The sequence below is a fragment of the Ailuropoda melanoleuca genome, chromosome 10 (assembly GCF_002007445.2).
Source record: "Ailuropoda melanoleuca isolate Jingjing chromosome 10, ASM200744v2, whole genome shotgun sequence".
NCBI classification, from domain to species: Eukaryota; Metazoa; Chordata; class Mammalia; order Carnivora; family Ursidae; genus Ailuropoda; species Ailuropoda melanoleuca.
This window is the reverse complement of record NC_048227.1, coordinates 84,749,914-84,774,831: the sequence shown is the minus strand read 5'-3', so window position 1 is coordinate 84,774,831 and position 24,918 is coordinate 84,749,914. Positions and strand designations below refer to the sequence as shown.

At 42.1% G+C, this 24,918-nt stretch overlaps 1 protein-coding gene across 1 annotated transcript; it reads right to left on the bottom strand.

Moving 5' to 3' along the window:
* Nucleotides 1–12,671: 12,671 nt before the first annotated feature.
* Nucleotides 12,672–24,650, bottom strand: ABRACL (ABRA C-terminal like). The gene is made up of 3 exons (XM_002912639.4): nt 24,495–24,650; nt 19,155–19,221; nt 12,672–13,255 (listed from the first exon to the last, which is right to left on the bottom strand). The coding sequence occupies exons 2-3, from the start codon at nt 19,213–19,215 to the stop codon at nt 13,071–13,073; spliced, it is 246 nt and encodes an 81-aa protein (XP_002912685.1). The 5' UTR covers nt 19,216–19,221; nt 24,495–24,650; the 3' UTR covers nt 12,672–13,070.
* Between the last annotated feature and the right edge of the window lie 268 nt (nt 24,651–24,918).

Below are 24,918 nucleotides of genomic sequence, written 5' to 3'. Positions count from 1 at the left end.
TATTTGATTTGATGTGAAAATCAAAGAGGAAAAATCCTCTCCCGGCTCTCTGACTCTTAGTGTTCTTTGGTTTTTGTCCCATTGTACTTTAAAAGAAACCCAAATTCTATCCCAAAATAGATGTCATGTTGGATTTTGGCAAATCCTAAAAGAGAGGCTAGTGAGTTGCTTTGGGGAGGTTTGCTTTTTTGTTTTGTTTTTTGTTTGTTTTGTTTGTTTGTTTGGTTGGTTGGTTTTTTGGGGATTGTTTTTCCTGTCCTTTCCTTTTCTCCCTCTTCTACTACCTGAGTCCCCGCATAAAAAACCACTGAAAACACCTGAACCGGTTCGGAAAATTATTCTGGGCCTCAGACCTTCATTGTCAGCCTTCTTGTCCTCCCTTCTCATGTTGTCCCATTTATTGTTGGGCTGAGTTGAGCCTTGGTGACCCTGCTAACACAGTGGAGAGCAGTCAGACTTGGAATATAAATAATCCGGAGGCATCCATTCTGTTGCCTGGTTGGGGATCTAAGATTGCGGGCTGGAATTCAAGCTTCAAGTAGCTCCCAGCATCAGCATCTCTGAAGTATAGGGAATGATACCTTCAACCCAACTGGGTCAGCTTGTAGTTGCTCACATACCCAGATACTGTGACCTCTTCTTAGAAACCTAGTACTGTAGAGATGTTTGCTTCCCTAGCCCCAGGCTTACCAGCTCTTCGCTTTCTCCTCTTTCTGTCTGCCCGATGCTGCTCTATCATGCTTTGCAATCAGGTCTTGCTGAACCATGAAACCTAGTATTTGATAACAGAAGTGACGTTAAGACTCTTATCATAACATAATAATTTTCATAAGAATTTTAGCTTTTAGGGCATTTTCCTTAATGTCACTAACATACAACAAGTAGTTGCCTTTTGTTAAAAGTTTTATCAAGCTGTGGGTTTAAACGTTGTAGCTCAAACTTCTTGAACCATAGTACATTTAAGTAGGATAATGCCCCCAAGCACCACCAAATAGTCTCATTTTCCAGGAGGAGAAAAAATAGTGATAAACTATCATTTTACAAGCATTTATCGTAGAATTTATGTACACATCTTCTCTAGAAAGAGAGTAGATTGTTCACATGTCAAAGCTCAGTTTTAGAGAAAACTGTCGGCCACAAATACCATTGTCTCAAATATGTGTCACCACTTGCAAATGTTCTGATTGTCAAAAGTTCATGAATAACAGAAGTAAAACAAAGAACTCGAGGAAGTAGTAATTAGTGAAGGTTTACTGTCCATACACCAAAGAGACGGTTTGCAAACAGGGAGCATTCAAACCAAAGCATGGAATGAAACTCAGGAATATATTGCTACGAGCCTGCTAATATAATGAGAAAGCAATGATTGTTCATTCTTCCCAGTGATTGGTCATAATATTAGAATTAGAATTAAAATAATATTAGGATTTTCTTAAATGATAGGGAATTGGCTAGTGGTTACCTCATATCAATTTTGAAAAACAGTTTAAGTTTTGTTTGTGATTTCCAGAGGCATAAGCAAGAAACGACCCAGGTCAAGCTGGTCTTGCAAAATAAGCTAAATTAAGCTTTGTTTGTATGACTGAACTGGTTTTCATCTGCTCAGGGAATTTTCAAAGCTGGTCTCAGTTTATTTTTTATTTCAACATAATAAAACAAAAAACAAATCAACATGTTTTAACATAAAAAACAAACAAATTTATAACAATGAAGCTAAATTCACAGTTTGTCATGAAGTAGCCAGAATGGGAGTAATTGGAAATCATAATCAATGCAATAAAACACTGATGATACACCATTAAACAAAATGCCCCTTCAAACAAGCGTGGGAATTCCAACCATCATTCCGCGAGCGCAATACGAGTTCCACAGCACATGCGCTACTGAGTGCCAACCAGACTTATCAGTAGGCTACTGAGTTAGGTGCTTTGTCGACTCTGATATGCATTACGTTTGGCTTGCAAATAACTACGTTTAGCAACCCTTAGCTTTCTTAGCAGGTTACTATACTAGTAAGCATCTCTCAGCCCTATATAAAATGGAAGTCAGTTCTCCTGAAGTACCAAAGAAATACCTGGCATAATTACACCAGTTTGAGGCTCTTCAAGGGGACCCTGCAAATGGACCCCATTTGGAAAAAAATGGTACTAACCTGGAATATGCAAACAACTGTTCCTTTAGGCCACGTGCTGCCCATTGGTATTGGTTCTATCCATATCTCTGCCCCACATCCCCTGCATAAGCCCCCCTTTCTTATTCTGTCTACTCTGACCTTTGTCATTCCTTCTCTCTCCCCCCAGAGGTTGGAGTCTCTCTGAACTTATTGTTATTCCAAAATCAAGGTTCTCCACACTTTTATCCAAATCTACCATTCCCTACTCTTGTTCTTTATTCACTTTGGGAATGTTTCACTCAACAAAAGCCTCTTCAGCCAGGCCCATTTATCGTGGAGATTTCTATAGGCTGCAGCTCTCTGGGAAGATGGCATCCATCCTGTCCCCAGCCCACCCCTCAACATCACAAGCTCCTGTGTATCTAGGGCTCTAGTTCCCCAGTGTGTTCAAGCCTAAGACTAGATTGTTCTGGATTCACTCCAAAACTTTTCAGTCTTGGCTTAGCCTTGCAAAGTCTCATTTTTATTTCTATAATTATGGAATATATTCTAAAAATCCAGCAATGACACGAAGGGTGTGTTATTTCATAAAATGCAGGAGCCATGTGTTACCTTTCTGTGAGAAAGTACTCATTTATCATCCAAACACTGTACAATAAAAACTGCCAAAATGCTGATTAAAAAAAACAACACAACTATAGCACACTGCCAAATCGGAGAACCCTAACTGCCAACCCAAATTCTTTCTTATTATTTTAAGCTATAAGTGACCATGAGACATGAGCATTCTCCTGATGCTCGGAACAACAGCCAAGTTCTGCTGCTAAATTCATCATCCAGCCAGCCTTTCACTCATCCATCCCTCAACAACTATTTATTAAGTACCTATTATGCGCCAGTACTGTTCTAGGTACTGTTGATTCATCGGGGGACAAAAGGACAAAGTAACCATAGGATGGACAAAGGTATGATGTGTGATGGGAGGTGGAGATTTGGCCTTTAAGCAAGAATTCACCAAAAGAAAAACTATCATTTGTTACAAACTGAGGGCTTCGGGGGGGGGGGGGGGGAAATGGGATAGGGTGGTGATGGGTAGTAAGGAGGGCACGTATTGCATGGTGCACTGGGTGTTATACGCAACTAATGAATCATCGAGCTTTACATCAGAAACCAGGGATGTACTGTATGGTGACTAACATAATATAATTAAAAAAAATTAAAAAAAAAAGAAAAGAAAAACAATCATTTGTAAATTTGTCTCTGGATTTAGGCCTCTGACTTTCACTAAGCCTTGTTTCCTCCCCTTGGAATCTGATGCAGCGAGACCTTGACCTTGACCACTTCCCTTGTTTGCATTAAGCCATCCTTGATGCTCAGGTTACTTTCACTACAGCATGAAAACAAATAATGATAACAATTACAACTCCAATAACAATGTACCTGCCAAGATAAATAATATTGGGGCATCCGGGTGGTTCAGGTCATAATCCCAGGGTCCTGGGATGGAGCCCCACATCAGGCTCCCTGTTCAGCAGGGAATATGCTTCTCCCTCTCCCTCTGACCCTCCCCCACTTGTGCTCTTTCTCTCAAGTAAATAAATAAAATCTTTTTTAAAAAAAAAGACGAATAATAGCAACAACATTTATTGAGCAGTTACTTTATTTTAGACATTGAATCCTCACAATAATCCTAAGAGCTAGGTATTATTATTATTATTATTATTATTATTATTATTTCTCCAATTTTACAGATAAGAAGAGATGAAGGTGCGGATTTGTCCACCACTCCAAGCCAAGGATCTAGTTCTTTGATTTGCTGAATGCCTCCCGGCCGCACGATGGTGGTGTGATAGTCCTGAACTCTGTGGTTAACTGCAGCTCCAAAAATACCTCACCTTTCTCATGGGTTCTTGGCACTAATACCCTTTGCCTTTCTGCAGCCAGCTGTCAGCAAGCTCCTTCTCTGCTGATTACAACATCAACAAACAATAAATATTGAATATATGTGTAGACTGCTTACTATTCTAATCAAATAGTGCATTCCACAAAGTTAATTTGGCACCTATTTAATGAGACACATAATTGTTATTGAATTGCTTGACAATTAGGTAAAGTTGTTCCAGTAAATTCTGTAATCAGTCCCTAAATAATTATGTTTTCTACTCTCATTTTTTAATGTTGCAAGATCTACCATTTCTTGATATGATGTGCTATTTCTTCTCCTTTTCTTCTTATACTTCCTCTTCTGTTTCTTCAGAACACACTCACATGAGATAAAATGTGGTAAGCCTAGATTGTACTCCCAGTGTCCTCAATCCCACATTTTTCAGGGATGAGTTCTTTCTGGGCTTCTCCTGATACCCCACACCTCCTTTCCTGATCATCTCTGCCTGGATGATCTGGAAGCTGAAGGATTCAGACACAGCAAGAATCAGGCAAAGCTTGCCTTGAGAAGACTACAGATGTGTTATATGCTGGAAAATTGGCATGACAGTGACCTTCACCGCAGCTAATGACAAACTAGAGCTACAAATGAGCTCTGGGTTTCCTACATCTTGGATCTGAGAGTCTTAGAGCAAAAAAGATTAGAGAAAACAGTTTAGAAATAAGCTAAATAAAGATAGTAAATTGATCAGGTTTTAAATATTCTCTTACTCTCTAACCTGTTCTAAAGTGCAACAAATAAGTGAAAAAAGCCACAAATTCACAAGGACAGAGAATGCGAGAGAATACAATAGCCGATGAGAAACATTAATAATATTGGGAGGTTGGAAAGCAGACAGAAGAATGATAATAGATTTGAAAAAGCTGCCACCTAAGAACCTATGGATAGGGGTACTAGCAGGACTTGAACCAAGCCACCTCTTCAGAGCCCTGGAAAGGCTCTGAACATGATTCTTCCTGGGAACCCTTAAGGCAGAAATGAAATATGTAACTGAAATTAGGGAGAGTGATCGATCATCTATACACTGAGCTGGTAGACCTTCTCCATGAACCCAGAAAACTATCCATCCTCCCCAATACATAGAGACCACGGTCTCTGGGAAAATGGAGAGGAAGTATCTCATACCAGAGAACCCCAGGTATGTCAGAGAGCAGAGTTGAAAACAGAAGAATAAGTATAGTTTGCTAATTGAAGAGGTGGACCCCCAGCCTGTTCCCTCACTCTCTTTCCAGAATGCTGGTGCCTATGAGACACATCCAGGCAGAAAATAGCTGAATTCTTCTCAGGAGAAACCAAATGGCTTTAGGTTAAAAGCTTGCCTGCCATCTGATTATCATATAGCAAATCTCACTAGTGAGTTGGCAAAAACAGTCCATCGTTCCAAAGCCTATAATTTTTTTAGTGATTGACTATTAAATATTAATGGACAGCCAAAGATTTCTAAGTTGTTTGAGGGAAAACTCCAGCAAAAACACACAAAAATGGAGGTACAAATTGAAAAAGGACTTCAGTTGAAAGAGACAATACAGAAAGTAGAAGAAAATATCAATGAAACCACAATTAGTATCCTCAGAGAGATGAGACATGAAACTGGAACAGAATGCTATTCTTTAAAAAAGAATTGTAGAGGTGCCTGGGTGGCTCAGTTGAGTATCTGACTCTTGATTTCTGCTCAGGTGGTGATTTCAGGGTTGTAAGATCGAGTGCCCTCCCACCCCCATGGGCCTCAGCACTCAGCATGGAGTCTGCTTGAGTTTCTCTCTCTCTGTCCCTCTCCCCACTGGAGCATACATGCCCACAGGCATGTGCTCTTTCTCACTCTCTCTCTCTCTCAAATAAACGAATAGAGGCCCCTGGATGGCACAGTCAGTTAAGCTTCTGACTCTCGGTTGCAGCTTAAGTCGTGATTTCAGGGACGTGGGATTGAGCCCCTCGTAGGGCTCCACACTCAGTGTGGAGTGTGCTTGGAACTCTCTCTCCTTCCTTCCCTCCCCCTCCTCAAATAAAAATAAATAAATCTTTAAAGAAAAGAAATCTTTAAAAAAATTAAAAAATAATTGGAAATTAAAATATCAAAAAAGAATTTTAACTGTTAATTTTATTTTTTTTAATTTTTTAAAAAATTTTTTATCTATTTATTCGACAGAGACAGCCAGCAAGAGAGGGAACACAAGCAGGGGGAGTGGCAGAGGAAGAAGCAGGCTCATATTGGAAGAGCCTGATGTGGGGCTCGATCCCAGAATGCTGGGATCACGCCCTGAGCTGAAGGCAGATGCTTAACCGCTGTGCCACCCAGGCGCCCCATTAACTATTAATTTTAAACAATAAAGCAAAGTAAAATCTCTTAGGAAGGAGAATGAAAAGAGACAAAAGATAGGAAGACATCATTAGAAAATCAGGGTATCAATTCAGAAGTGCCCAACATTTGGGGCACCTGTGTGGCTCAGCTGGTTAAGCGTCTGACTCTTGATTTTGGCTCAGGTCATGATCTCAGGGTCATGGGATCAAGCCCCGCATCAGGCTCTTTGCTCAAAAGGGAGTCTGCTTAAGATTCTCCCCCTCTCCCTCTCCCTCTTCCTCTGCCCCTCTCTCCCACTCACTTGCTTGCGTTCTCTCTCTAAAATAAATTTAAAAATTAAAAAAAAAAAGCAGTGCCCAACATTCAACTAAAAAGGGTTCCAGGAAGAAATAAAATAGAAGAAATGAAGGGAAAGAAATTATCAAAGAAGTAACACAAGAAAACTTCCTCAAACTAAAAAAACCTGTTTCCAGATTGAAAGTATCAGTCCAATACCCAAAATAAATGTACAAAAATTATCCATACCAAGGTACAACACAGCAAAACTTTAGAATACCAGAAATAAAAAGATCATAAAAGTTTCCACAATGAAGAAAGTCAAATAAAAATGATGAGGAATTAGGATGTCACCTGACTTCACAATAACAACACTGGAAGCTACAATCTACTGATGCTATTTTTTCAACTTGGAGCTCTATTCTCTCTCTCCCTCTCTCTCCAACAGGCTATGTCACCCCAGGAATTGTTGGCACTTGTTTTTTGACCAGGAGAAAAGACTTAGAAATCAATGAAACTGATATCACAGAAGTCAGAATAGAGAAATGCGAAGAAACAAAACAAAACAGGATCTTGGGGACATCATTGATTTGCTTGATGAAGCCATCCCTGAAGCCCTGCCTCCCTCTGAACATTGTGCCAGGTAGTCGCTCTTTGGTCATCTGTGGCCTACCCCCAGAAATCACTAGCATTACTTCCACTGCATTCTACCTGTTGAATTAGTCACAAACCTGTTGGGGTTCAAGGGGAGGAAATGTAGAACTACCACCGACTCTGAGAAATGAAGATAATGAGTAGTAAACCCTGAGGCGCAAATGCAGGCTTTCCTGATATAGGATACGCAGTTACTGTACTACAAAATCACCCGTAACCTGTGGACAGAGCACCCGTAGGAAGCCACAGGAGTTCAAGGAGTCCAGGAAACCATACAAGCACCGAGCATTTTCTGCAGATAAATGATATGCCTTATATATGTAATAAATGTACTATTATCTTTAAAGTGTAACACTACTCTTATGATTAATAACAAACTCTTAAAACTTTTGCTGAAGCCATAGTAGCTTTTTGTATTTTGTATGTTTTGTATTATGTATTCTCTCTCTTTTTTATGTTATTTATTTGAGAGAAAGAGAGAGAGAGAGAATGCACGTACACGCATGAGCAGGGTGAAGGGCAGAGGGAGACGCAGACTGCCCGCTGAGCAGGGAGCCTGATGTGGCTGGATCCCAGGACTCCGGGATCATGACCAGAGCCAAAGGCAGATGTTCAGCTGACTGAGCCACCCAGGTGCACCTGTACTATGTATTTTCTTAATCACGGACTCTAAAAGTACAACTAATGTGTGAAGGAAATATTTTTATCTTAAAGGGGGTGGCCAAATCCTCCAAATTGAAAAGTGCTGTCTTCACATTCTATCATAAATCACAGAGAATCTCTGAGAAAATTGTTAGAATGGCATGACATTGCTTCCCAGATCCACAGGCACATCTTAGGAAACTCAAGGCACAGACCTTGCTCTAAGCAGTAGCTCTGAAATACGTGCCCGCCCACCCCTGCCCACCTATCAGCCTACTCATAACTGATTGGACTGGGGAATTGCAGCTGACCAAACCAATTCTTGAGCTGGCCAATGACCTACGGGCTAGACTGGCACAACAAGTTCTGACAGCTAAGGGTGAACTGAGCTAGTCAGACTCATCCTATTAAGCGTTTTAATTTACACACACAGACATCCAGCACATGAGACCGCTAGAGGCAAGAACGGACACTAGTAAATCAAAGTAATGAGGGAGCAAAGTAAAAGTCAAGTAGAAGCCATGAATTAGAAAAAAGACAAAGGATGAGGAAGCTAATTGGAAGCAGGAGGAGAAGCAAATAGAAAGTGGCTCCATGAACACAGCTGAGTGGTATTAACAAGGGAGCTGGAAGGCAGCCCAGGAGGGATTCTTCCCGAGAGCTGCCCATCAGAATCGGTCTGGGAGGTGCTTCCTCATGGAAACGCTTGGGCCCATCCGGATCTACTGATCAAAATCTCTGGGGCATGGAGATGTTGAAAACCACAGAAGCTATTCTGTCTTAGCAGTCCCTCATCTCCAGAATCCCCGGCACGTCACATTTCACTGTCTTGGATTTCAGTGAGTAACTTTATCTTCCTAATTGCCCTGTATCCATCCTGATAGTTAGTCCCTGTTAACTAGCTAAGTCTGTCCCCATTCCTTCTAACCAAAAATGTCTCATTAAAGCACTCACTAAAGGCTCTCTAATTCTCGCTTAAACAAAAGGAGAACTATGGGGAAAAAAATTTAAGGAAACCTTTTTCTGAGGCTGTAGAGATAAACAAAAACCACGGGAAAGGGGTTGTCATATGGAATCATCTTCAGGAAAAATATGCACACATATTTTTGATATCTCATCATAAAAGCCTTCTGAGGAGTGAGTTTTCTTTGAAGAGTTATTTATATCTTTTGTTAAGAAAGAGGAAACTCTAAGACTATTTGATTATAAATAAGTTAAAGATACATGTCTGTCTCGTGACTTTTTCTAGATATATGAGGCTATAAATTAATGAGTCCAATACCACATGCCCCACAGAAAAGTGGGCTTGTTCCTTTGCCATCACATATGTTTGTATTTTGTCTGTCAGTCTGTAGGCTTTTCTCCTCGTATTGTCTGGAACCAGAAGAAGCAGCTCAGACACCAGGGAAATCTGGGATGTTGGTGTTCAATTACAACAAATTCCTTGAGTCAACAATTCTGTGACTTCTTTTCAAACCATGTCTGCAGGACACAAGGGGTGCTTGGATTTCTTATGATGGGAAATTAAGGAAATTTGAGTATGCAAAAGTGGTCACTTTCATCCAATTTTCAATTAACAGTGATTCTCTGTAAAGATGATAAGCCATAATTATAGATTGTCTTACATAATCATGATATACAAAATAGCACTGTTTGGGAACTTACAAATTAAAGTCACTTCATAATTAGTGGTACCTATCACATTGTTTTATGTTTTTTTTAACAGTTCTTTATAATTCACCATTTTAAGACATACATTTAGAATTGTTTCTTCTGTCTTAAGAGTTCAGAATAATGCCCCAACCTTCTTTTCCAGTCTTTCTCACAATATTCCTTTCCTTCCTTACCTTAAGCTACTTGCCTTTCTTTCCCTTTGTAACCACTCCACCAGGAAAAACCTTCTCAATCATTCTGCTGCTTTAAGACAAACTTCGCTTCATCCCAGTTCCCCCCAGAACAATTCATCATCAGTATACCTGTCTCCTCTATCATCTCCCCAAAACTTCTTCTGTATTTAATGTATATTGTGCAAATCATTTGTTTCTCTTTGAAGACTGGAATCAAATTTTATTTACTCTCATTTTGCTTTGCTTTAATAATCCCTAATGCCTAGCACAGTGACTTGGAAAAAGTAGACGCTATACATTTTTGTTGCATGAAGAAATGCTTGTGTACAACGTTCATAATTTCCAACTCCCACCCACCTATAGCCAATGACACTCATAACTGAGACGATTAACTGGAACGTAGTTTATGGTCAAGGAAGATTATTTTCACTGCGAAGCTGGCTTCAAAGAAATAAAATTTATGGTTTTTAATTTTTAAGGCCATGATCCAAGTAAGAGAGAACTATCCAAATATGAAGTCATTACAAAGGAATTGACCATCTCAAATCTAAAGGAAAATATGTAAAACTATATCATGGATGTCAGTAGTAGATAAGAATGCTATGGTGTCAATTTTCTCAAAATGACTAAACAGTCACACGGGTATATCTTTTCTGGGAAATTTATCAAATTCTAAATCGTTATGGTTTGCAACTTTGAAACTTCATTTCAAACTCACCAAGGAGACACTAAACAAAATGACACACTGAGTGACTACCTCCACTTAATTCTGCAGAATTGTTAAGGAAGACTTTGATTATATGAGGTCAGCCTCCTCTCCAAAAGGCTCTGTTGGACAGGAGTTTCCCCAAATTGCTTTCCTCTAAAGCTTGCTTCAATTTCTTAGCCTGGGCTTTTACAAATCCTGTAGATTATAGGTCTTTTGTGTTTTCCAAGTGCCTGATAATAAAAATGTCAAGTTAATGATAATAATAAAGGCAGAATTATGGTTATCTGTACATACCAAAATTGAGATGAAATCAACCTGGAACCGTAATTCTCAAGCCTGTTTATACTCCTGAACCTTCACCAAGTTCCAGAAACAAATCCTCACCTGCTTACTATACATTTCCACACTAACCACCGCAAATTCACCATGTCCAAATGAAACTCTAAAACCAGCCCTCCTGCTCCATCCAATTTCTGTCTCTGTTAACAAATTATTCTCAGTCACTGATCCCACATCTGGTGTGGCTTTAAACAGACCTTCTCCTTTATCTTTTATTTTCTGCTACACAGTTCAAGGATTCATCCTTCAAAAGGTAGCTTCTATGTATAGTGAATATATATATATATATATATATATTCACATATATATATATATATATATATATATATATATGTTGTTCCTATATATCCAGCATCTTCTTTTTTTTTTAAGGAACTACCCCTCTCCTATTTGAGGTAAAGCTGTGAAGCACAGCACCTACCCCATCCTCACTTCAACACAAGCTTGTGACCTAGGCCTGTCAATTCACCCTACCTTATTTCTACAGCAAATGTTTTTGGTCAAATGGGTAGGTTTATGCTGCAGGTGGGGCCAGAGCTCCTCTCCTAGAATTCATAATTAGGTATAACAAATTCTCTTTCCACTAGGGTTGTTAATCTAGGAGTATGTGAATTTGCAACCACCAGCAGGCATCTTCCTGGCTATATGCAGGAAGCCTATTTAAAGTAGAAAGAGAATGAGTTTGAACCAAAGAAGGCATCAGTACCTATGTGGAAAGCCAGAGAGTTTTGACATTGTTTGAACCCCTAGAGCCAGCCATGCCTGAAGTCCATCCCATCCCGGTACTTGCCAGTTAGATGATTCTGACTTGCCCATTTCTGGCTAGGTGAACTTGGACAAGCTATTTAATTTCTCTATGCATCTCCTGCCTCATCTATAGAATGGGAGATAATATCAATACCTACCTCACAGGCTTATATGAGGATCAGCATAGCAAATGCTAAATAAATGCTTCACTATGAAGTGCCAGTGAATACTATTGTTGTTTAACTAGTTGGAATTGGGGTCTTGTCATATCAAAAGGGCATTGATGAGAGTTTCAGCTTCTTTAAAAACGCACTTGAGTCCATCCTTCCTCTGCTTTTCCATTATCACCAACCCCACGAGTTCTAGAGCAATGTTTTAGCTGGTTTGTCTGACTGCATCTTTGTTCTCTAAAATCTTCCTTAGTCACCAGTGCCAGAGCCACCTTCACAAAACATCACTTTCATCATGCAACTTCCCTGCTCCAATTTCTGTTCAGACTCCTCTCCGTAGTTTCCAAGGTTCCACCTTATTTATCCAATCTGAATCACCTCTCTCCCTAACATCCTAGTCAATCTGACATCCGACCTTTCACAAGAGCAAGCCTTGCTAATTCATGTCCCCCTGCCTTACCTTGCCTGGGCCATCACCATTGTCCATCCCATCTTTTTCCTTGACGGATAATCGGCTCCAATCATGCAAATTCTAACTCTTCTATGATACCGTTTCCAACTATCATCGTCTTCATGGATTTTACCTTCCTTGAGATTCTGTATCATTTTCGATCTGTACCAGAGGCTGCAACATGCATTTATCGACATTTCTGAATTGTTTCAGTGGGACCCAACTAATCCAATTAGATAGTGAAATTTTTAGGTTATGTTTCTTTTGGCACGTCCCCTAACTCAGTGGTAAGCACGTAACAGACACCAAATGTTTTTTATAGGGCCTAATCGTAACACATCCCTACTTTTAAGATTCTGTAGTGTTAAGGGAATTTTTCTCCAAATTTTGATAATTTTTATTGCAGTTATCTAATCTTGATGCAAAAACTTCTGAGAGGCACATAAATCTTAAGTGACAAAATAAGGCAATAAGACAACTTTAACATAGTTACATGTTTTTATTACATAAACATTACAATATTCCTTGTGGGAGCTGGTCTTCAGTTTTGCCTCTTGCTTTCATGGAATGTCAAATATCTGTAGAAATTGTCTAAGAATGATTTATGAAACACCCTTGCACCCCCACCAAAAAAGCCTCAACCTACATTTTTCCAATCAGATTCCTGAGAAAAAAATAATAGGTTTTGTTTCTTTTACAGTGTAATACATAACTTTTCTTTCAGGGTATAAAAAAGGACAGACTTTTAAAATAAGAGTCTCCTTTTGTTTACAAAGTTCTATAAAAATACATCAAGTATGCTCGTGTTTGTCCTTTGACTTAATATTCCAGTTTACCAGAAACAAAAAATAACAGTAAACAAAGATATGCAAACCACATTAATCCTGCAGCAATATAATGTCCACATCATCGTGAACACCCTGTAAAAGGAGCTCTCCTGGGTACGTGACAATCTTCCTTCGTTTCGCAGCCTTGAGAGTTCCCACCAATGCTTCAAAGAGGTTGGCACACTTGTCATCTCGGAAGAGGACCCCAAATTTCACGCTCAACTTCCCATCAGCATCTAATTTGAGAAAATACAATTTTAGCCAATGCAAAGTCTGTTTCTCGCCCCCATATATGGCAGATTTACGTAATCCTTAAAAAACATCTAACTATAGGTTAACCAAGATGACAATTTAATAGTTTACACTCATAAATGCAATGTCATCTCTTGCCAGACACAAAGTGATGAAATTAACACAATGTGTTGTATACCTCCCAGCCTTAGGAACATCTGGACAGACTAGAGGCAAACCAAAACCCACTTAAAAACAGTGAATGTGTTACAGTGTTACTACTCTGGACCAATTCCCCTCTGTCTACGTTTTGATTTTTTTTTTAAAGACTTATTTATCAATTTGAGTGAGAGAGAGTGTGTGCATGCTGTGTGCCCACATGAGTCGGGGGAGGGGCAGAGGGTGAAGGAGGGAGAATCCTTCAGCAGAACCCCCGCTGAGTGCAGAGCAGAAAGAAGCGGGGCTCAATCCCAGGACCCTGAGACCATGACCTGAGCTGAAATCAAGAGTCGGACACTTAACCCACTGAGCCACCCAGGCACCCCTACATTTTTATTTTTTAATTGTGGTGTTGTCGAATCAATAAAAAATAACAAATGTAAGAGAAAGTTTGGGTCAGAAGCAGTGTTTCTCGAAATGTGTTCTAAACACACTCAGAGGCCCAGGGAGGGACTGGTGACCTTAAAAATGAAATCTGTATTTACCAGATCCCTAGATTATCCAGTTTGGAGACCAGTTTTTAATACAGATGTTAAAAATTAAGGTAAACCCTAAAAAGAAATGAACCATCAAGCTACAATAAGACATGGTAGAACCTTAAATATGTATTACTAAGAGAAAGAAGGCAATCTGAAAAGGCTACGTGCTGTATGATTCCAACTATAGGACATTCTGGAAAAGGCAAAACTATGGAAAAAGATAAAACTAAATAAAAAGATCAGTAGGTTTCAGGGATTGGGGGAGGAGAGAGATGAATAGGCAGAGCACAGAGGATTTTTAGAGCAGTGAATAGACTCTATAGGATACTTTAATGATGGGTACATGTCATTATACATATATCCAAGCCCATAGAATGTACAATGGCAAGAGTGAACCATAAACTATGAACTGTGGTTGATGATGTGTCCATGTAGATGATCAACCGTAACAAATGTGCAATTCTGCTAGGAGGTGTTGGTAATGGGGGAGGCTATGTGTGTGTGGGGATAGCAGGTATACAGGAAATCTCTGTACTTTCCTCTCAATTTTATTGTATTCTAAAAAAATTAAGTCTTGGGGCGCCTGGGTGGCTCAGTCGTTAAGCGTCTGCCTTTGGCTCAGGGCGTGCGTAATCCCAGGGTCCCGGGATCCAGCTCCGCATCAGGCTCCCTGCTCCGCTGGGAGCCTGCTTCTTCCTCTCCCATTCCCCCTGCTTGTGTTCCCTCTCTCACTGGCTGTCTCTCTGTCAAATAAATAAATAAAATCTTTAAAAATAAATAAATAAATATCAAAAAAAATTAAGTCTTTAAAAAAAAGATAAATGAAAGGTGCATCTTTGATTAAAAATCACTCAACTGAAAACTTGTAGATAAGAATAATATGAAACACCTCCCCATTATTGGTTGATTCCTTTGATCTCCCTGGCTAAGCTTCTGACTATCTTCCTTCAGCACTGCTCCACATTCTCCCCTCCAACAGCTGTGCCTGCTGTCAAGGACATAGCCATCACAGTGAGGGGACTATTCCTTGGCCAAGGGTTCTCAAGTTCCCATGCTCCCCTCCTAGAACTTCTAACCTGATACTTAGTATATTCCCACTGTGAATGCAGCACTGTGCTGGGCACTGCAGGCAAGTAGAAGGAAGTAGAGAATCACTTTCTAGCTTTCAGAGAAATGGCTTCCATTCCCACAAGGAAATAAGAAATATACACATAATAAGTGAAGCAACAGGACAAAGCAGTATGAGACTGGATGTCCAGTAAGTAGCCAAGACAGAACATCTTACAGTTTGGAGAAGGGTGAGATGATTCTGGGCTAGAATGGAAAGGGAAGACTTCCTGAAGGAGGCAATACCAATCCTGGCTCTTAAAGAGTGTAACATGGAGGTTTTCATTTTTTTAAAAAAGATTTATTTTAATTTGAGAGGGAGAGAGTGGGGGGAGGGGCAGAGGGAGAGAATCTTCCAGGAGACTCCCCACTGAGTGCGAAGCCTAACATGGGGCCTGATCCCACGCCCCATGAGATCATGACCTGAGCTGAAACCATGAGTTGGATGCTCAACCAACTGAGCCACCCAGGCACCCCCAGGTTACATCGTTTAAAGGCACAAAAGGCAGAAACCTGGACATAGTCTTGGAGTTCTGCCCACTCGCTCCTCAATCTCATAAGTGGTTCCATTTCCTTTGTATCTTCTGTTGCTCTGGCCTCTTCTCCATGGACAAATCATTTCTTGGTTCAGGCCGTAATTGATTCTTATGCGGACAACCGTAAGACTCCTCGCCAGCCTCCCTTTCTGCATTTTTGTCCCCAATACATCCTCCATATTGGTGTGGAATAAAATATGTGAAAGAAACCTTTAAGGTGCAAATCTGTTTGAATACTCTATTTTTTNTTTTTTTTTTTTTTTTTTTTTTTACTAAACTCTACCCCCAAGGTGGGGCTTGAACCCATGACCGAGAGATCAAGAGTCACACACTCCACAGACTAAGCCAGCCAGGCACCCCTGCCTGGTACTCTTCTACTGTAATCTTTCAGTGGCTCCCTACCACCTTCAAATAGTAATGCCCTTGGTGTTCCAGATAAGACCCTTCATCCTCTGGCCCTTGCACTCCTCTCCCACCTCATCCTACCATATCGTTCTAGGCACCTTTTGATCCAGGCAAAATCGATGACTTGCTGTTACCCAAGGTGACATGAGAGACCCTGCCCTGGCAGTTTTGCCCATGTTGAGCCATCTGCCCAGCATCCCAGAGCCCTTTCTCTGGCTAATTCTTTTTCTTCAAGACTGGGCTCAAATATCACCTTTTCCAAGAAGTGCTCTGTGATTCCCTCAGTCGAATTAATAACTTCTTATAAAAGTAAGTATATATCAAAGCACTCACCATCAATGATAGTAATAATAGCTAATAAGTACTGAGTCCTTGCTATGCTCCTAGAACTGTTAAATGCATTTTATAGTAATTAAAACTCCCTTAATCCTTATTTCATGGAAAGTAAGGCACAATTCATTGCAAGAAGCACCATTATTTTATGTTCCAATTAAACTGCCGATTTAACTACAGCACAACATGGATTATAAGACGCATTCTTATTTTAGAAATGTTAAAGTTTGTGGCAAAAAGCGTCTTTGAATTATTGAAATAGAGTATTATTTAAGGAAACCAAGGCATAAAAATGGTTAGTAATGTGCCCAAGGTCACACAGTAAGTGGTAGGGGAGCTGGGATTCATTCCTAAAGAGCCTGACTCCAGAGCCCACTTCCCGCTACGTGCTTCCAGCTCATTTGCCTGTCTTCCCGCTACCTAAAGAGGCCCACAGGGGCTGAGATGGAATTTTGTTTATTTTCACACGTCCGGCACTTGAGCACAAAGACAGCACTCAAGAAATATTTGTTGAATGAAAGAATTTAAATCTCCAAATAATCTTTATCCCCTTAATTTTTTTCCACTGGATGAAAAACGAAAGACTTCGAAGAATTTCATTTTAAAAGAAACAGATAAATAGGTTAACTAGCTAGAATTTCAGTAAAAATTTGGAAAAAGAATAAAAGAAGTAGATACAAACTAAATTCATCAATTTCCAACTTCACCTAATGCATCATATTTAGATTAATCTAAAAATGATTCATCTAAATCATAATTTAGTCAAAATTATCCCAGACACAACTTATATCATTAACCATAACCTGTCCATAGATAACCTATCTCCCTAGATGCTTTCCAGCTCAAGAAGTCATTCATTTCTAGGAACAGGTAAATCAAGAGGCTTGGGGAAGGTGCAAAGTTCAAAACGTTTCGTCTTTACAGAAATTATGATAATTACTAGGTGGTCTTCTAGTTTGTAAAGCTGCTAATTTTGAAGTTCATGTTCAGTTTGCCCTAGTAGAATAATAACTGTTCTAGGGTGAAGGTCAGAATTTTAAATGTAATTGAATCTGATCAATAAACACTAGGCTAACATGGAGACAGATCTAAGAGAGAAGAAAATCCTACAAATCATTCGAAATACATCCTTAATATTTTTAACAATCTAAAAAATAGTATTACTCCCAAGAGCAACATGACCTCACAGAGCTCCAAAGAAACTGGAAAGGTAGAAATGAGGAACACAAGTTTCTTTCACTACTGAAAATAAGATTCACAGGGCCCCCTGGGTGGCTCAGTCGGTTGGGCGTTTGCCTCTGGCTCAGGTCATGATCCCAGGGTCCTGGCATCGAGTGCCGCCTCAGGCTCTCTGCTCAGTGGGGAGTCTGCTTCTCCCTCTCCTTCTGCCTCTCCCTGCTTGTGCTCATGCTCTCTCTCTTTCTCTCAAGTAAGTAAATAAAATCTTAAAAAAAGAAAAAGAAAAGATTCACAACAGCAATGGAGAACTAGTACAGGGGACATCTGATACTAATAGCTCAATGGAATTTTCCAGGTATGTCTTATTTCAAGTGATTTGTAATTCAAAAGCAGACTGAGCTATAAGTAAGAAAATTCAAGCTATAATGACAAAACAACTCTTAAGAGGAACTTTTTAAAGCTGTTTTTCACTTACAATGATGTAATTTTATTTAATTTTTTTATATGATGTAACTTTAAAACTTTGAGTTCCATTATCCTAGTTGTTGCTGAATATGTCTATTGCTCTTACAATTTTCAGAATGTTCCTGAACTCCTGTATGTCTTATCGGAGATGTACAAACACCTAAAGCTACAAACATAATAGTTACTTTAATTACAACCTGGAAAAGGACACCAATACTACCAATTTCACATGGCACTAATTTCATGGTAGCTGCTTATATGCTGCTGAAGAAAAAGCTGGTTTAAAAAAAAAACACATAGGGGCGCCTGTGTGGCTCACTCAGTTAAGTGTCCAACTCTTGATTTCGGTTCAGGTCATGATCTCAGGGTCATGGGCTCAAGTCCGGAGTCCAGCTCCATGCTCAGTAGGGAGTCTGCTTGAGATGCTTTCCCTCTTCTTCTCCCTCTGCCCCTCCCCCAGCTCGTGCACTCTCTCTCTCTCTTCCCCTCTCTCTAAAATAAATGAGGGCCACCTGGGTGGCTTAGTCAGTTAAGCATCTGCCTTCAGCTCAGGTCATGATCCCAGGGTCCTGGGATTGAGTCCCATATGGGGCTCTCTGCTCAGCGGGGAGCCTGCTTCTCCCTCTCCCTCTACCTGCCACTCTGCCTACTTGTGCTCTGTCAAATAAATAAATAAAGCCTTAAAAAAAATAAAATAAATCTTAAGAAAAAAACTATGCAAAGGATATGCTTTATTTTAGTTACATGTACATAAATACCTGATTATGCAAAACTCAAGAATTTGGAGGAAATAAAGACAATTTAGTATAATTTTAATCTAAGTCCCTACTCATTTGAAAGTTTATAAAATGGTAGGATAAAGCAGAAAAAATGAATTCTAATAGTGTGACAATAAAAATTTGAACATGATTCAATCACCAGATTTCAATGCAGCCATATTAAAGAAGCACAGAAATTTTCCTTCCATTGAAGGGATGATGGAATATCTCAACCATTCCTTGCCTCAGAATCACAATACCCCAAAGGCCTTGCCCTCAGAAGTCACTCCAGGACTGAGGGCAGAGCTGCCATAACTATGTCCTGAAGTCCTGGGTGACCCCCTTCATAGGCTTCCACCAAAAAGGAGGCCCTACCTGCTGTGAGGTAAACTCAGAATACTGTGGTTGTGTTAGAATACCTACTTTTTGAACCCAGACGATGAATTTCCTCCACTAAGAGGTTAATTTCATGCTCCACATTCATTGCTGCCTGAGGGAGAAAAAAATGCCTATATTATTACAATTTCTATATCCCATTAAGCACATCTTGCCAAATCCAAGGCCCATTTCTTTTTTTTCCCTATGTTTCATTTGTCATTGTTAATTTACCACATCCCTCTTCCTAAAACTATTTGTGTGATGTACATGACACCGGAGTCCCTCCATTTCCCCTCTGTCTTTATACCTGCCCCTTTGTGCTGACCCACTCTTATTCTACATATGAATATGGGGGAGAATGCAGCAGCCACTATTATACTCTAAACCCATCCTCATGGTGCTCTGCTCTGCACCAAACACACGAAGGTGAGTGACACAGGACCTGTCCTCAGGGAACTCACTGTCCAGAAGCAGAGAAAGACCTGGAGTGAAAAACTGCAATGTGACAACATTCTTTGAGTGATGGATCCAAGGCATTATGGAAGCATAAAAGAGGAAGCCACAGAAAACTTTGTAGAGGTCACTGGAGAGATGTGGACCAGGTAGACAGTTGGCAAAGGGTGCTCTGTGAGTGGGGAAGAGTGCATGCAAAAGCACAGAAGCAAAGGAGAAAAAGCACAGCCCATCCGAGGCAAGCCCTGAGCTAGACGCTGGAGTACCAAGACAAAGGAACACGCTCCCAGCCCTCCCGGAGCCTGCGGTCTAGTGGGGAAAGCAGATCAGTACAGGGCAACTGTAATACTGTCAGGTTAGCGCGATGATGCCTGTGGGTCACATGCAGGGAGGGCGCTGTGTCCTTCCCTGGGCAGTGCCCAGTACAGCCCGACTACAGTGGGGAGCTGGTAGCAAGGACCATTCATCTCAGATGAGGAAGAGTCCATGACTAACAGGAGCTGTGAGACTGACCTTGGTTCACTAGGTCTTCTCCAGCCTGGGTTGCACACACCATCACAGCCTCCTCCACCCTGCCCCCTTGAACTCCGGGCTGCGGCTACATGGAGCTTCTTTCAATTCCTCAAACGCCCCTGGCTCTCTCACCTCCAGCCTAACTCCCGCACATCCAGTCTCACCTTAGAAATGACTTCCTCCAGGAGGCCTTTCCTGAAAGCCTGGTGAAGCAGCCCTCCCCCAAAGCATTGTGCACCCTCTCCATTTCACTTGGCTGGGACTACCAGTTTCTCGGCTTTCACCACAAGATGGTAAAGACCCTCAATGCAGGAATTCAACTGTAATGTTTACTGCTGGGTGACACCTGGCACCAAGAGTACAGGCTCAATAAATCCTGGTTTTGAACTGAACAGACAAGGGCATGAAGGGGGATGGAGCGAAACCTTTGGATATTGTCACCCTAGTTGCTGAATTGGAACAAGAGTGTGCAGAGACAGTAAAGGGAGGTAAAGGGGCATGGCAAACACCTACAGAAAGGGAGGGGAGAGCAAGACATTGGGAAAGAGCAGGTGGATATGGAGGCGGGAGCTCCAACCATGCAGGGTCAAAGGAGTAAAGGCAGTAAAGAGTGTTTCCTTAAGAAGGCAGTAACTCAGTGAAAACAGAACACGAGAGTCAGAAAGTATTAGCGACTGGCATTACTTTGGAGTGATGATTTGGAAGAAACAATTGTATCCAGACAGATTGTAACCAATTCCTGGTAACTTTGAAAAACAAGAATGGTATCTCCGTTTAAGTGATATTGATTGGTACCCCAGGTTTTCTATCAGCACATAATTAAAAGCACCACTACTATCTGCTACATTATTCATGTGAATATTATAATTTAAGAAGTGTTTATTGCGGCGGCAGCTCTTTCTGCCCACAGGTCCTGTCCCCGTGCTTCAATAAAACCACGTTTTTTGCCCCCCCCCCAAAAAAAGTGTTTATTGCAATAAAATGCAACATCTTGAGTTAATTCATCTGCATAAAATTCAGTATAAAAAATTGTAGTTTCCAAATATTGAGAACTTTGTGTTGGTGAAATTATATCTATAACATTATATGCAATTTAATTTGAAAGATGCTAAAAAGTTAAAAATATAATCAGAAGACACAAGAGAAAGATACACTATGAAAATAATGGTAGAAAAAAAACCCTGTAGATGTTAGTGTGGTGGACAGCTGTCATTTTTACCTACCTAGTGCCCATTCCCCATTCCGGCTCGAGCAGTCTGATTTTTGTTTGGGTCCAATCTTTCCTTCCTTGTTCTAAACCCACAAACTTCCGAAGAGCCTCACCCTAAGTTCCAAGAGAGGGTCAGAGCCAGAATAATTGATTTGGGGCATAAGGTCAGTGATCCCATCCTAAACAATGAGGTTCAGCCCAGAGATTTTGCCAGATGAGTAAAACAACACTCTCCTACTAGGTTCTAAGATGTAAGGTTAGAGCCCCTCATGTAAACTGGGACTATGTGAAAAGAGCCTTTCACGAATAAGTTAACACTAAGAAAAGCCCAGCCAGGTTACAATGACTGAGCCTGTATACGACCCCGGACTTTCCAGCTGCATGAACCAGTCTTTCCCCGGACTTTCCAGTTGCATGAACCAGTCTTTCCTGGTTTTGCTTGTGCTGGTTTGATTGAGCTTCTGTCACTTGTACTCTAAAGAATCTTGACCCATAAAGTCAACCTAGAGAAGACCCGAAATCATTTCTCCAAATTAAAGCTTCTTTTATGTATTTACATGATGGTGTTGTTTCATGCTGCTTCACTGGGTAGGACGGAGAGATGTAATAAGCAAATGTGGGAGCCATATAAGAAAAAAAATTTCCTAACAATCAAAACTGTCTAACAATGAATAAAGTTTGCACCTGTTACCTTGACTGTGATGCTGTTACGTTTTCTAACAGCACTGTAACATGCTGTTACAATAAGTTGACAACAGTGATGCAAGTAGTATGGATCTGTGAGGGTTAGTGAGGAAATCAGCCTAAACAGAAGAGAGAATGAAATGTCCAAGGGGATTATGGTCCTCTCCAGTTCTCAGGTGTTCTGATTTCCTCCCACTCTGAACATTTATCTCTTTAACACTGCCCCCCGTACAATCAGCAGTACACTTCAGACCTAGCTCTCCTTCAATAATGAGACTCAAAGAGGAAATCCCACTATTAAGTAGTGTGAACACCTGCATCATATTAAGCATACGCAGATCCAATTTAAAGAAAGGAAGGCAACCAGCATTTCTTTATAACTAATTACACAAGAGACTCCTTATCTTTGTTAATCCATATCATCCTAAAAAACCTTGTAAAGTATGTATTATTTAAACCATTTTATAGGGACGCCGGGTGGCTCAGTTGGTTAAGCATCTGCCTTCAGCTTGGGTCATGATCCCGGGGTCCTGGGATGGAGCCCCACATAGCGCTCCCTGCTCAGCAATTCAGAGGGGAGTCTGCTTCTCCCTCAGCCCCCCCACCTCTGTGCCCCCACCCCTGCCTGTGGGGTCTCTTTTTCTCAAATGTATAAATAAACATCTTTTTAAAAAGGGGCGCCTGGGTGGCTCAGTCAGTTAAGCATCTGCCTTCTGCTCAGGTCATGATCCCAGGGTCCTGGCATCAAGCCCCGCATTAGGCTGCCTGCTCAGTGGGAGTCTTCTTCTCCCTCTCCCTCTGCTGCTCCCCCGACTTGTGCTCGCACTCCCTCTCTCTCTGTCAAATAAATAAATAAAATCTTTAAAATAAAATCTTTTAGAAAACCCATCTTATGGATGATGAAACTGGCTCAGAGGGACTCCCCACAATTAAATGCTGTTTCTACAACATCATTCTATTTTTTCTTTTCCTCTTCTTCATCTTCTTCCCGGTCATTATGCAAAGTGTGTTAAATATAATAGTGAGTTGTGTTTGTATGGAATATTACATGCTGAGTACATACTAAGGCAGAACACTTGCAAAGCAAGAAAGGCTCCCTGCAAGTAGGAAAACAACAGGCTTAGGAACTATTGCTAGTACACATAATTTGGCGTGAGTTATTTATTTATTTAATTATTTAGCGGGGACAAAATAGGGGAATATTCATTGTTGTTACACAATACTCGAGCCCCATGACATTTTAGGACGGAAGGCTGGGACTGAAGTAAGCAGCCAGATCAAGAACAAAGAAAAGAGGCCATCAGCAGAGCAAGTCTAAGGGGGAGAAAGAGATTTTCAGTGCGAGCTCAAGGCAAGGCGGTGGCAGATGCTAGTCGGGTCCTCTAACTGTGTCAGAATCTAATTAGGCATTGTGCGTGGGAATCACAAAGAAAGCGAAATGTCGGAGGATTGGGCCATATGCCGAAATGCTCCACCATTAATATACACTTAAGAATGTATTTAAAGACCTTTTTATAGTTTCTGTTTTGTTTTGTTTAAGTTTAGAGGCAATACGTGGAGATTTTCTAAGGTTCGAGGAATAAAGCCTGCTGGAGTGGGGGAGCCTGGGAATCGGCAGCCAGCTCTACACCCACCCCCTGGAACCCTCCACGTTTCTCGACGGTCCCTCGCAATCCCGGACTAGCAGCTGGTGGGGGTCAAGGGATGACTTGGGTTCCTTCCTGCCTGCCCGCGGACGCGCACACGCTCCATATTTGGTCATCCCTGCTCCAAGTTTGGGAGCTGGCCCGCAAGGGGGTCGGGGAGGGTGCAGGGTTGGGGAGCGCGGGACTCTGGGGGCCGGGGCGGCACGGCGACTCCGGGGCAGCCCCCAAGGGCAGGGCCGCGTCCCGGAAGCCTTTGTCTCCGCCAGTCCCGCGCCAGCGCCGCCCGCCCGCGCTCCCCGGTGGCCGGTGCGCCCCGGCGAGCCGCGAAACCTAGCGTCTCAGTCTGGCGACGGAAACGGACCCCGCCCGGGGCTCCCCGAGCCCCTAGTGTCTCTCACCACCCCCACCCTCCGCCCCCAAGGTCTGGAGCGTAGGGAGCCGCACCCCACCGCCGGCGCCGCAGAGTCCGCGACGCGGGGGCCACTGCAGTCCTCGGGGAAGCTTCTCCCCTAGTGTCCAGCCCTTGTCGGCCCGGCTCCGCAGAACGCGCTCCCGCGCCACCTGCAAGTGCAAAGCGCACGAGCCGCACCGCGGAGGAAAGCTCCGCCGGGCTGCGGGCTTCCCGGTCGCCCTGGGCCGGTACTGTGTCACGTGAGCCGATGCGGAAGTCGGCGGGCGAAGCGGGGGCGTGGGGGCGCGCCCACCCGGTCCCCCTCGCCGGGTCTCGGCCCAATTCCAGTCACAGTCTCCACGCGCCTCGGCCCTTCCCGGTCCCAGCTCCCCACCCGCCGCCCCCGACCGCTCGTCCGCCTGGCCTCCGCCAGACACCCCCGTCCATCCTTTATACCTGCCCGTCACCTTCCCGGGAGACCCACTCACCGATCCGCCTCGTTTTCTTTTCCGAGGAAAAGCTGGTGCAGCGTTGGTCCGGACCCGGTTATCTTCTTCAACACACCGAGGAGGAAGAGGCTGAGGAAGGAAGTGACTGAGGCAGAAGAGAAAGGCGGGTGTGGAGGAGGGGGGTGGGAGGTAAGATTTTAAGCGCTCGAGAAAAGGGCCGCCCACACTCCCGAGGAGAAGCCTATGAGGAGGAAACCCGCAGAGGAGACGCCCGGGAAGGGGGCCGACTCCAGACAGGTGGCAGGGCGCCCGAGGCTTCTAGGAATACGGACTCGAACTTCGATTACTGCCACCTTTGCCCTGCGCCACTTGGTGCCGATGATCCCCAACCCCCGCATCTGATCCTGGGTATAGATTTCCTGCCAGGATCTCTCTCCCAGCGTAAGAAATGAAGCGTCCCTAG

Bases quoted from the DNA above. Each gene is read 5' to 3' on its own strand.
- ABRACL (XM_002912639.4), bottom strand. From the start codon at position 19,215: ATGAATGTGGAGCATGAAATTAACCTCTTAGTGGAGGAAATTCATCGT. The intron at 13,256-19,154 runs GTAGGTATTCTA...TTCTCAAATTAG, and splicing joins TCATCGTCTGGGTTCAAAAA to ATGCTGATGGGAAGTTGAGC.